The 14237-nt window shown below is 39.4% G+C and overlaps 1 protein-coding gene across 1 annotated transcript; it reads left to right on the forward strand.

The window, feature by feature from the left end:
* Positions 1–8064: 8064 nt before the first annotated feature.
* On the forward strand, positions 8065–9879 carry id3 (inhibitor of DNA binding 3). The gene is made up of 3 exons (XM_015007129.2): positions 8065–8476; positions 8768–8842; positions 9144–9879. Exons 1-2 carry the CDS (start codon positions 8180–8182, stop codon positions 8819–8821), a joined length of 351 nt encoding a protein of 116 aa, XP_014862615.1. The 5' UTR covers positions 8065–8179; the 3' UTR covers positions 8822–8842; positions 9144–9879.
* Positions 9880–14237: the final 4358 nt, after the last annotated feature.

The following is a 14237-nucleotide window of genomic DNA, read 5'->3' on the forward strand; positions in this document are numbered from 1 at the left end:
TAATCAGTCCAAACCTGAGGGAATAACTGTCCAAACATGTAAAGTATTAACCATTAAAAATGAACAACAATGGTTTACAAAACAAACAAGTCAGAATTTATGTTAATATGTGGAAAGAAAGGGCGTTCATTTTCACAGACATGAAAACTAATCAGGTTAAGTTTAAGTTAAAATTTTTTATAAAATAATAAAGTTTGTGCTGTTAATAATTAGAGCAACTGAGGATCAGAGACGATCAGCTGAAGCTATAAAAGGAAATTATGTTTGCTTGTTAAATTTTAAGCATTCTTGTTAAAGGAAATGTTTCTCATTACTATGTTCCTGACCTTTGACCTTATCCAGAAATCAGAAGTGGACCTTTGAACATGGAGTTCATGAATCCACAATCTACAGAATGAAAGCAAAGAGTTTAACAGCGACAATAGCAGCAGTAGCAAGAGTACAACTATAGATAGAAAAAAAAGTGAGAGCATAAAGTTAACAGAAGGAATAGTTCAGTCAAAGTCTCAATCCAAAAAAGAGAGGAGTAAACACAGAAAGCACAAAGTGGAGCTTCTAAAGACGGAGAAAAACAGAGATCAAAACAAAAGCAAGGAAGTGATCTTCACTTGCCAAATGTTTCCTGAATTTAGAGATGTGTGGGTGTTCCCAAGCCAAACCCAGAAGGTTGTAGGTGTCATGTGGTTGATGAAACTGAAAATAGCTCTATGTTGTTGAAAAAGTTTAAAAGCAGCTGCTGTATCGGTTTGGTGTTACATGCAAGTTATGAGAAACATAAACATGGTCCAAGCATTCAAGTTAAATCTGCACATCGTTACAATGTGGTCAGAAACGGCAAATCCTGAACAAAATATAGCTGACTAAAGCTTTTTGGCTGCATAAAGCAGAGAAAACTGTTGCTGTGAATACACACTCAAAAAAGAGAACTCAGTGTGTTGTTGAATTACATAAATGGAGCCAAAATTAATAAATATATGGCTTTCAAACAAAACACACTTTAGTAAATTTAACTTATATATTTGACTTGTGAATGCTCAGAAGTTTTTTCTCTTAAGTAATTTAAGTGTATGACCATTTTTATGGACACTTTTGGTGCAGGAGTATTTGTGGCTTGTAACTGAAACGTTGAAATTGTAGAGAAAAATCCCATAGCTTAGGGTTCCAACCTTGCCACTAAAGGTCAAAGGTCAGGGCACCGTACTTGTTTCTGGGAAGAAGAAGATCAGAGAGAATGGCTTTGTGGCCCTTAAAAACGTATTTTTAGGGCCACATGGAGATATGTGCTCAGTAACACATATTTTAACACCCAATTACTCTAATAAGTTCATTATCACATTATAAAAGAGCAAATATTCAATATAAACCATCACAGCAATCATTATGCTGTGTAGTTTACTGCATACCAGTGATTTATGATTGACTTTCAGCTCTTCTCAACAAGAATAAAAAACAACTAAATAAAAATAAAAATAACTAAGCTTCATATATCTGGGTTTAAAATAAAACCCGATCTCTGAGAACTTGCTCCCATTGGCCATTTTTCTCTTTTGGCCTCTGAGAGACCAGAGGAAGGAGCTTTTTTAGACTTCTTGAGTGGCTTTCGCTTCGGTGGAGGAAGGATATTTTCAGTAATTACAGAGTAACCAGGGAATGTTAGCAGGAAATGTCCGTAGTACAATATGCAGGCCAAGCGTGGCCGAGCAGATAGAGCTTCCTGCCGGTTTTCCTCTCTTTGGGGCGACTCCTGCTTGTGTTTCTATTTTTCTCTGGAATCCTAATGGAGATTTTGTGGCAATTTTCTTTTCATTTACAAGAAACTGATTCACCAAAGCTAGAGGATTAAAGCAGGCTGACCCAAGTCCAGTCCCTGAGAGCCGCCACACTGCAACCAGAGACCAAGTAACTAGTTAATTTGATTCAGGTGTGTTTGAGCAGAGATGCTTGTAAAAAGTCTCTGGAAGATGGACTTGGACACTTCTGGACTAAAAAGTGGAAGGAAGATCTGTCAGATTCTGAGATGACATGCAGATCATTTTTTTTATTTTGACACATCACAACAAATTTAAAATGTATTTGGATTTATGCAGCACATCAACACATGGCGCATTATGAGGAGGAAGGAAAATTATTTTCCAGAAAAGTTAATTTATCCATTATTAGCTAGACAAGGTTATGTTTTTATGATGTAAAAAAAATCATTCCAAACATTAGAATGCAGAAATCCAGCAGATAGCAATAGAAATGATTAATTCATTATAGAAAACATCTTCAGAGAAAATAAATTTCTCCCAGTGGAGAAAAATACAGACTTTGAAGTATACATATGAGAATGATGAGAGTCCAGCAGGAAGCAGGGAGTGTGTTTCAGTGTGTGACTCGTCTCCATTTTAGTTTCCCATACATGTATCGTCATGAGGAGACGGCTTTTATTCAGGTCACCTCTTTGCTGTCACTCTGCCCTCTTTGTCTGGAGGGGTGACCAAGACGGACACCGCTGACCCAGATTAACAAAGGGTAAGTGTGTGTGTGTGTGTGCGTGTGTGTGTGTGTGTGTGTGTGTGTGTGTGTGTGTGTGTGTGTGTGTGTGTGTGTGTGTGTGTGTGTGTGTGTGGAGAGGTGGGGGGATATCAGCCGTGTATCATGTCTCAGTCTACACCATTTTAATTCATTAGCAGCATAAGGAACAGACAAGAGAGATGGGAGAGTGTGTGTGTGTGTGCGTGTGTGCGTGTGTGTGTGTGTGTGTGTGCGTGCGTGTGTGTGTGTCTGAGAGTGTGTGTGTTGGGGGTTGGGAGCGAGAGAAGAAGAATACAACATCAGTGACAGACGGAGAAAGTCACTCGGTTTCTGGGATCTACTTGACCTAGAAAGCCGTGACACAGACACACACAGGTGCACACGTACTCACCAGGGACTGAGCAACCCCTACGTGTGTGTGCATGTGTGTGTGTGAAGTCCGACCAGCTGATCCCCTCGCAGCAGCCACCACCGTGACGGACCCCCTCCGCAGCTTTCTTCCCTTCAACCCGTCTCTTATTCTGTCACCGTCCGTGAGTTACTTTCTCCCCTCTGACGCCAGACGCCCATCAGACATTTTCCACCTCGGTTTTCTTTGCTCTGGTCTCTTCGAGATCATTTCCTCCTACTGAACTTTACATCCACTTACTGAGGCACATGCATGAACTTGTGTGTGAGAAAACACAGATGTATATTTGGCTTTGTCTTCTAAAATGGCAGCTCTGTCCTGTTTTTTCACCAAACGTCTTTGTCTGCAACATGATATGTCGTTGGACAAGATGAAAAATAGTGGGATTAGTTTGTTTCCATTTTAGTTTCCCATGCATGTATCTTCTCCAGCTTGGATGTCTTGAAGCAAGCAGATCCAGCTGTCTTTTAAAAGCCATTGGTGCGTCCAGGATCAGATCTGGATGGCAAATTCTAAGACTCATTATTAACAAGCCGCAGTGTGTGGGATTCCAGTGTGCGAGCTTATCCTTAAAAGCAAGGTCAAAAATCTAGCTTAGAGGAGTTTAAAGTGTTTTCACCGCAATGCAAAAGCTTTGCAAATCTGCACCAGGAGCTGCCGTGACACAAGAGCGACTATTGGAAAAAAAAATAATTACATGGCCATCATCTGGTTGTAATCTGCAAAATGTTTCATCCATCGTGATTTTGGTTGAAGTTGAGAATGCAGCTCCACAACAAATGAGACCAAAGAACGAGCTGTGTAGAAAACAGTTGGCCACTTTGTGCTGTCTGGAGGCCCAGTTCTCAGAACAGGGAAGCTGCTTTAGAGGACGGTTTCAGGCAACCCACTTTCTGATGATTGTCTAATTGTTGGTGTGGTAATTCAGTTTTTGGAAGTGCGGCATGCTGGAGCTGAAGAATCCAGCTATCTTTCTATGAAGGGATAAAAATTTCTTGTCCAAAATGACTAAATGAAATTCAGGGTTTGCTCCAAGTTGCACCAGTGAAATGATGGAAGGCGTTGTGACTGATCTGATCACGCTCTCCTACACTTAGCGAAGTGCCAGCTACCACAATAACCATGTCTGGCCTTCCTTGCACAACCCCAGATGTTTGTCCTTTTCTTACGGCCACAGCACAGACCAACTGTTCCAGTAAGTTGATGAAAACGACAAAACAATGGTGTGACCAGCACCTGGTGTCCTCTGTCTCCTGAACAGTAGATTCAGCTTGTTTTGCCCCTATGTGGCGCCTGTGGGCTTTATGGCTTTCTGTGGGTCGTTTCCCACCTGCTCACAAAGAGAGAGAGAGAGAGACAGAGAGAGAAAGAGAGAGAGAGGAGGGTAAAATCTTCACTTCAAGGACGTAGATGGGCCACCAGACAACATGAGGATCTCAACAGCTCAGTTCCCACAATGCCCTCAAAATCAGAAACTTTTTGAAATTAGACTTAATCTGTCAGGTGTCGAAATGTAAAGCTTCATGTTTCTGTGCTCTTACTGCCTTATTTATCTAAAGACATGCAGTTCCTTGGATAAGTATCAATTGCTTTTCATTCTTTAAACATTTTATCATGTTACAACTAGAGCAATTTCAATGTATTCAGTGGGTCTTCATTTGATGGACCCAAACAAAGCATTCAGGCATCCTAGTCAATACTTGTAGAAGAGTCTTTAATCGCTGCAGTATTTGGCTCTAAAACTTTTTTTGATTATTTTACTTTGCAAAACATCTCAAGCGGGAATCTGTTTAAATCAATCTTCAAGACTTTTCAAGGCTACAGATACTCAATCGTGTTCCTTTGTCTTCTTGATGCTGTTTGTTCATTGATATTCTCTAAAGATCCTCTGAGGCCTTCATAGAACAGCTGAATTTACTGAGATTAAGGGGACTGGACAGAAATGTGTGCCACACTTTCTCAAATACATTTAGAAAATCTTTTCACATGCATTACTGTACTTTAGTCTTCCACATGAAATCCCAGTAAAAAAAACCACTGTGGTTTTAACATGGATGTAAATCCTTTTGTAAGACATTGCATATAATCAGATGTTTAGTGCCATCATTTCCAGAAAAGTTGTTCCATCTGCATGATTAGATGGAAAAGGGGATCCTTGTGTATAAATTTCCCCCCCACAGCTCCTCTCAGCCACAGAGTGGGTTGCTCTTGGACTGAACGAAATAACGTGATACACGTCAGTTAATTTCCTCAGAGATTAGGTGCTCTCTTTCTCTCCCTCTCTGTCTTTCTTTCTTTCTCTCTCATCTAAAATTCCTGCAAAATCATCATCATGCATAAGCTTGAACAAGAGACTCTAAGGCTCTTAACAAGCGGCCGATACAAGACAACAATGTGCAGAAAATGTCGTGTCACCGCCTGGGTCACAAGGGACAAAAGCTGGGGATGTGTAGGCCGTTGAAAGCCGGCGAAGAAGACTGAAGAGTCTTTGATGAAGCACAGACAGAAAAGCCTGAGCAGAGAATGACAAGGAATCCTGCATGACACACACAAAACACACCACACACTCGAAGAATTTAAGTTTTGGTATGTTTCTTGCCTCCTAATTATCCAACACTGGTAGTACAACACAGCCTCTCCATTAGACACTCCTTTCAATCTCATCTCACAAGACGACCCGTTACTCTACACTCTTTCCTGTTGAGTAAAAGGAGACACTCTGTTTATCTTGAAACACTCATAAAGATGAACGGTGAGAATATGAGCAGCTCAGCAGCTGTGGAAACACCTACCTTCACGAGGTCCTCTCTTGTTCAAGGAATATTATCATTTTCTTTTTCTCTTTGAACTAAGTGGTTAGAAATAAAATACAATGGTCTAAAATTTAATTGAGAGGCAGATAAAGAGTGAGATAAAAGGGAGGGGAAGGGGGGTGCTGCTAATTATGCGTGACGATTGTTGATGGCTTGATTGTCTGCGTCCAGCTGCACAGAGGAGCAGGGAGAGGCGAGGGGAGGGAGAGGGAGAGGCAGACTCACTGACGCCGGCCTCGGAATTCTCCCATCCATTGAAAGAGAGACCCGATTGTGTCCGCTGCCTTTCCAGCGAGCACCTGATCTTTGCCCAGACACACTGCTGCGTGTGTGAGTGTGTGCTTCCCACAGATGTACCCAGACTCATGCAATGGGCAGGCAGGAGTATATGCAAAAAAAAAAAAAAAAAGAGGGGGGCAGGGGGAACAAAATAAAGTTTGGTCTTTCTAAATAAAATAACCGCAATTTGATGAATTGACCTCAGACCAGATCGTTTCCTTGGTAGCTTCATTCCCTGAAGTCAGCTCCAGCGGTTATTTTCCCATCAGATCTGTGAAGCGATATCCCCCCCCCCCCCCCCTTCACACACCCCTTCTCTCTTGACATATTTAAGAAAGCTATTTAAGGTCAAAGTTTTGTTTGCACAACCGGCGCCGCTCACATGATGCCTCTTTAAAACAGCGCGCGGATCGAAGTCTTGTCTCACGGTTCAATATTATGGTTTGCTCTGAAGTGAGGTCGTTGAGTGACTTGTCACATAGGGTCAGTGGTTGTGAGGAGGAGGAGCGGGAGAGGTGGAGGGAAGGTGGGGGGATCAGGAGGAAGGCAGTTTTAGCTTTAACATCTGTTCAACCTCTGCGTAACTGGAGGGGTATCTCCAACAGTGGGTTTCTACGCACACATCCGAGTCTGAAGATACGACGTAAATGATCTTCCTAATAATCCCCCTTCCTCATCCCCTCATCTGCTAACACGTTACTTTAGTGATTATCATTATTGTGATTACTAAACAGAAATCTTGAAGAACGTGTGATTGTGCGTCATTGCTGTGCCAGGCACCAAAAATAGTGATAATAAGATTTATAACAACAAGCATTGTGTTACACTTATTAAAAGATGTCACTGTTCTTATTTATTGTCGCTGTTCTTATTACATCTTAAACCTTATTACCTTAAAGTTTTACCACGTAATTTAGCTGAACACAACTTCAGATCCAAAGAAGACTGTGGAGCGGCGGCTCCATCCATGACTGGCAGCCCCTCTCAGCCAATCAGATCTCCGAGCGCCTCTTCGCCTCTCCGCTCCGATGGGTTCTTGAGGGAGGGCGGGCCGTCTGCCAGAGAGGGGAGTGTGCGTCGGGGTGAATGGATGACGTCGGGAGGCTGGCGCCAGCATGTCTGGGACTGGCGCGTTAGATCAACACAGCTGGGCCGGGATAGGACACACAGCTGGCTCAGGCCTGCATTCCTCCACAAAACAGGATTGTGAGAAAAGGGGAAAATAAGACCCAAATAGGAGCAGAACGGGACGTGCTTCGGTGTAAACTGAAAGGGGGCAACATATAAATCTGCTCCAAAGCAACATTTATGACAGTTTCACTCAGGGGTTGGCAGACTTTATCCTCTCAAAAGTCCTGATAATGTATGGAAATTAATTCTTAATAAGCAACAATAAGGCAGAATATGCTTATAATGCAAGATGATAACGGTAAACTGACTGAAACTGGTTGCTTCTTCCAAATTACATAACTTGATTTGTGTTGAAACAAGCTGGTTTCACTGACCCTTTGCCCATATTACATCAGTTTGGGGTCATTTAGTCCGAAAATCTTTTAAATACACACAGTGATATACACACTGTCTGTCTGTCTGTCTGTCTGTCTGTCTGTCTGTCTGTCTGTCTGTCTGTCTGTCTGTCTGTCTATCTATCTATCTATCTATCTATCTATCTATCTATCTATCTATCTATCTATCTATCTATCTATCTATCTATCTATATATCTATCTATCTATCTATCTATCTAAACATGCAGTAAACCTTCAGGCAGCACTACATTTGTTGAAACTAGTCAGAAGCAGGGGATCGTGTTATTTACTTTGTAATTTTATCCATATCAAATAAAGAAGCACCTGAAGAAGATCGCTAACACACACAGAGTGACAAACCCCTTCAGGCATCTCATCCAAATTTCCTCATTCCTGCTACTCCAGCCACTAGGTACGTTCAACCAATCAGCGCGCACCTCTTTTTCGCGCTCGCCAATCACAACGCCATGCGAAAAGTGGGCGGTGCGTAGGCGTCCTCGACGTATAAAAACGTAACTGTACGCCGCTGTCACATCTCTGTAGCCGATCCGAACGTGAACACGAAGGAAAGTACCCGAAACTCACAGCGAGGACAACCAGCCGCGGCGTCTCCCCATCGCTTTATCGTCCCAGCATGAAGGCCATCAGTCCCGTCCGCTCGGTGAGGAGCTGCTACAAGGCCGTGTGCTGCATCTCGGAGCAGAGCCTGGCCATCGGCCGGAATAAACACCCGTGCGTGGATGAGTCTGTGAGCGCGCTGTGCGACATGAACGACTGCTACTCCAAGCTGAAGGAGCTGGTGTGCATCCCGCAGAACAAGTCGGTGAGCCAGGTGGAGATCCTCCAGCACGTCATCGACTACATCTTCGACCTGCAGATCGCGCTGGAGGCGGAGGACGCGTCTGCGCCGGAGATGGTTTTATCCATAAAGGTGAGGGTTTGGTGGAGGAGGTGGTGGGCTGCAGGGTGCTGCAGGGTGGGCTCGTGCTTCTCATTCAACATCCCCAACAAAACGCACATGGAGTCTCAGTGTGGATCTTCTGTTTGCACAGGATGGAGCTTTTCTCTGCTTCTGTTCTATTTTAAACTGTTTGTGGTCCAGAGGCTGATAGTGATCTTTTGTGATTACACCTCATCGCTGACATCTAAGCTATTCTTGTATCAGTTTGTCACATGCTGCCAGCTGCTAAAACTCTTTGTTTTCTTTCTGCTTCTCATTCAGGCTGCGGATATCACTCGCAATTTCTCCAAAGAAGAAGAACGATTGTGCCATTAGGATGTGGATGGAACAATACTGGTACGCATCACACATCTCCATAAAGAAACTTGTTTTAAATAAATCAGTCGTATGGGAGCACGAGTTCTGTTTTTAATGCGAAAGGAAATAAATCCAGATCAAACTGTGTGCTAAAAGTACATTCAATGTGCAGCCAATTAAACAGGCCAGTGAACGTGGAGCGGATTCATTGCTATCTGCCTGGGGTTAATGAAAGTTCCATGCTAGGCGCCAGTCTGTCTGCTCCCCTCTGCAGGGAGGGAGGGAGAGAGGGTGGGAGGCAGAGATCTGACTTCACTTTTCTTCCTTTCTCTCCATGCAGGTGCAGGGAAACACATGTCTCCACTTCACTCCGGGCAAGAGGACAAGAGGGGCAAAAAAATAAGAAAGAAAGAAAAAGGAAAGGGGGGGATAGGTATTTGGAAAAGAGGGAGAAGACAGAAGAGGAGGCGGAGGGTTTGAAGACAGAGGGAAGAAGAAAACATTGAACTGTTTCTGGGATGAGTGGGGATCAACAGCAGCAGTGCATGAGGGAGAAAACAGAGACTCATTCTTTGGCTCCTGGACAGACAAAATCAACACACCAAAGCAGAGGAATTGGAAACTGAAAGCGATGTGTATGTCTTCCCTTCATAAATGCAGTTTCTTTTAGAAGAAGTGAAATATTTATCCTTTTTTTCTTTTTTTTTTTTTTTACATTTTTAATGCATTCCAAACATCACTTCCCATCTGAAATGATCTGCACCAAGTCCTCACCTCACTTAAGACCCTCCCCCCCCAACCCCTAAAACAGACTGTTTGTCTGTTAAAGCATGTGTACATATCTGCTGTGGGTTTGTAAGATGTGAGTCATTTTGGATGTTTTTTTTCGTTGTTGTTTTTATTTTTTAACGGGACTTTTAGCTGATATATTCTAAACTCTATACTAGAGTTTATTATAAACGTTTGTAGGGATTGTCTTATTTCTACAGACAACATGCTGTGAGTTTCATAAACTCTTTATTTTAAAGTTTAATTTGTATCTATGTTATGAAATAAAAAAAAAACATGATGTGAAACAGTTTGTGTGGCGTATTTAAGTGTTTAAAAAATGAATGAGTTGTCTCTTTAGTAGATTCCAGTGACGCCGATGTGACTTCTGGGCCTTGAATGACATCGAAGGGTTGATACAACAGGATGTGTTCAGATGAATCTTGAGGTCGGGTGGTTGGAAATCAAGCAAAGGGAGTTTCCTGTGAATGCTTTTTATTTTTCCATTGAAGGAGTAATGGCCAGCGTCAGCAGCTTCTTACGTGGTGAAGATGACAAGATAGCTCCTCCATAAAATAGCAAAACAAAAAACGAAAAAAGTGTCCCCTTTTGTGACCTTGCAGGTGTAAAACAGGTTTCACCCATGACAAAAAAACGTGTGGTGAGAACTTTATTTCTTACAGTAAAGGCTTAAAGTTTTATTTAAAAAATTATTTGTGCAAACTTTTGTGCACATGGTCTTATAAATTATCACTTCATGTGAGATTTCTAATATATCTCAAGATCTTAGCAGCATAATCCGCTTTAGAGAACGATCTGACTTTGAAAACAACTGAATTTGAAAGTCGAGGCTCTAACCTCAGTCTAACCTCTGAATAATTACACAGAAGAGTAGATTTTATGTCTATACTATTTTTACGCTCTTACAAACCTATGAAAAAGACCAAAAGAATTCCACTGAAAATATGAACACGATGACCTACTTCTTACCTTTACTCTACTTGCCGTTAACAAAGTTACAGCTCCCTCTAGTGGTAATTAGAAGTTATTGTCTAAATTCTTTATCAAGCAAGTCACATTTCTGCTACTTAAATATTTTTTTTTTACTATTAGGTTTTTATTTATTTAAAGTTAATCTGTTTTTAAACATCTGGCTAAATTTTAAGAAAATTAAGAGAATAGGTTGACTTTTTAATAATATGTTCTTCCACCTCACAACTGTCAATTCCAAAGAGCAAAAACTGAATTTTCTAAAACATGTTTTTGTTTTCTTTTTCTTTTCTTTTTTAAAAATCTAGAATCTGCAGTTCTTCAAATAAAATAGAGACTTGGACGAAGTTGTTGGTCCCCCTGTGTAATTTCATTGTAGCACCACCAGCTCAAGCTGAAAAGATTCACAAAATTAAATCTTTCAGTTTTACTTTTCAGGTCAGAATGATCTGTAATTGATTTATTGATTCATAAAATCAACCAAAGTTCTGACTTCTATATAGTTTTTTTTATGACTTTTTTTCTCAAAATAAAAATATTATAAAAATGATAAAGTTTTGTTTGTAAGTGAGTGAACACACAGGATCCTCAGGGGATCAAAAATGTGTTTTTCTCACAGGGTTTGAGGTTTCCTTCAGGCTGTACAGCAGCTTTGTTGCATGAGATCCTGGAGGTGTTGCATCCATCAAAGGAATGTCAAAAATAGATGTTTGGCAAAGGATTTCAGAATGAAATATATAACAGAGTTATAAAGTGCTGTATGTTTAAAGGAAACCTGGTTTGAATACATTTCAAATTAAATTTAACTGAAATTATATCAGTTGATTACTGCAAATAAGACTGACTTGGATATAATAATAATAATAATAATAATAATAATAATAATAATAATAATAATAATAATAATAATAATTTCTGAAAATTCTATGTTAGTTAGATGTATAAATTTATATTTAAATCTTAAATTCATAAATTACATTGTGTTACTATATTATATTTATATGTTTAGTTATTTAATTATTCCTGTCACATAGTTTATGGTCAAAATTAATTAAACTGTCACTGTGGCTCATGAAAAACATCCCAACATTTTATCGTTACAGAAAGGTAATTTCTGATCTATGATATTGAAAAAAGCGACGGTCGCACACACACTGACTCATATCAGTAAGGTTTAAGTGGAATGAGTTTGTGATAAATTCACTGAAGAAATAGAAAAATACTCACAGATGCTTTTGGCATATAAAATAGGCATGTTTTCTAGCAAAACTGTTAAATTATTATAAGCATTAATATACATGTACCTATTTTACCATTTTAATTAAGGACATATGTAAGCAATATATATATATATATATATATATATATATATATATATATATATATATATATATATATATATATATATATATACATATTCAAAACCTCTTTCCTTATTTTTCAGTGCAGATGGGGAAAAATGGTCTTTCTAAATATCTTGAAATAGTTTAATAATCATGAGAAACTTTTCAAAGGAAAGCAATTCCTCAAAAGCAAACTAGAGGGAGCAGTGACACAATCTTTGGCTGCAGTTTACTGTGTGAATGAAAATGAAGACATTTATTTAATGTACTTCTCACTTTTTTATCAGTCAGTAAAACCCTGTGGTAAAAGTTTACAGCACAAGATGGGGGTGTTGGACAAGAATGCATCCAAATGGCTGAGATCTATTGAATGTGAACACATGAAACGGACCAAAGATCAGATCTTTGCTCAAAAGCATAAGATCATTTCCTGCAGTAAACCAGATGTTCTTCAGGCAGTTCAAATATAATTTTGCTTTTGATTCAGAGAAAGTAATTTTTACATGTTCATAAACCAGTTACTCTCATTATATATGAAAAAATATTTTTTTCCTGTCCATTGAGCAGTTTTACCACACAAAAGAAGCAAAGAGATTCCTGTATGTTGTCAGGGTTAAGATTTCATAATGACCAACATCAAAGTTAAGACTTAAATCACTGATTATAAGTAAAACCAGTTGGTAATAAACAAAACTAAGAATTTATTTTACTGCGGATCACACTAATGTTTGTCTGCTAATGATTAAATGTGCAAAACTACTGGTAACAGGGGGAATGTTTTATAAGGAGGCTGTTTATTAGTCAGATAATTACCTCCTCAGCCTGCGATTAAGTTAAACAAAGGCCTGCTAACAACCTACTGATTTGATTCAAGCACGTTGAAGCATTGACACATCCGGCCATCCGACTACAGTTTGAGACTCCTGGCTTAGATGCACAAAGCAAAGCAGACAATGCAAACAAAAATATTTATTCCAACCAAACATGAAAGTTTGATCAGATCTATTTCAGCCAGGAAAGATTCATGATGGCTTCTCTGGTTTCTTCATTTCAGAGGAGGAGGCATCATGAGATGCTAATCAACCAATCAAAATGAGACTGAGTGTCACATTAGACACCAAATAAAAAGAGATTTCAAATTTTTTACGTTTTCTCATTCTGCTACTTTCTTCTTCTCCAGTTATCACTTTTTTCTCGTTGTTTCAAATGTTAACTTTGTTTCCTCTCAGTTCTTTTTTTAAGATCTTTCTGAATAAGATCATTCATGTAAGAGAAACTTTGACGTACACTGAGCTATTCAGACAAAACCTGAAAGCATAACAATGTCAAAGCAACAACAATCAAATGTTTTGGTGATGTCTTCTGACATTCCCTCTACTAGTGGTTTAAAGTTTGTTTTAAGTTTAATTCAAGTCACCAAAGCTCAGATATAATTTAACAACATGTGTGTATGCCCTCCTTTATTTGGTGGGTCACTCCAGTTTATGCAATCTGCAAAAAAAAGTGAAATCCCAAGTCTGTGGATTTCACAACACAGGAACTTTTCACCAGTTTGCCTTATGAAAGATGAAGAAACAGAGAATGAAGATAAAATAAGATCTAGTTACAATCTCTTTATTTTATACAGTTTCTGATTCCTTTTCACTGTTGTAAGTCTTGTTTCTTCACTGACTGTCAATCGAGGCTTTTTAAATCCACTAATAAGCTAAACACACAACAAAACATATTTCTGAAAACTTTTACATACATATTTTTTTCAAAATTTCAACCCTGATCCAGCCATGACAATAGTCTTGCTGTGGTAGTGAGTTTACTTTGTCTTGGCCAGTGGGGGTCAGGTCATGTGGTTGGGTTTGGTCGCTGTGAATGGGGCGGGAGTGTTTTCTTTCAATATCTCTTGTGAGCCAATAAGCAAGAGTTCAGCTGACTCAGTTATCATTTACAGACTGCCCTCTGCATCTCCTCTTAGCTACACCCACTTTATTACAGGGAAAAGTGAAGTAGAGTATAAAGAGTAATAATTAAAAAAAATTATGTGGGGATTTTGTTGGAAGATGTCCTCACTCAAAAAATGCTTGTTTGAAAGATAAAGTTTAACAAAAAGATATAAAATTGCAACATAAGAACAGAAGAAAATCAAATTAAGCTGTAAATATGTCATTACAACACTTTAATACTCTTTCTTCTATCAAAGGTAATAAACGGTCATATGAAGCACAATAACTCAACATAGTCCAGCGAACAATTATAAGTCCTTTACTTTTCATCAAGAATTAGGTACTTTCCATAATTTATTGTAATGAATTTCCGATCTTAAATCTTTAAGTCTTTAT

This window comes from Poecilia mexicana, unplaced genomic scaffold (assembly GCF_051168715.1).
Source record: "Poecilia mexicana isolate PSO_F unplaced genomic scaffold, ASM5116871v1 scaffold_22, whole genome shotgun sequence".
In the NCBI taxonomy this organism is placed as follows: domain Eukaryota; kingdom Metazoa; phylum Chordata; class Actinopteri; order Cyprinodontiformes; family Poeciliidae; genus Poecilia; species Poecilia mexicana.

Bases quoted from the DNA above. Each gene is read 5' to 3' on its own strand.
- id3 (XM_015007129.2), top strand. From the start codon at position 8,180: ATGAAGGCCATCAGTCCCGTCCGCTCGGTGAGGAGCTGCTACAAGGCC. The intron at 8,477-8,767 runs GTGAGGGTTTGG...CTTCTCATTCAG, and splicing joins AGATGGTTTTATCCATAAAG to GCTGCGGATATCACTCGCAA.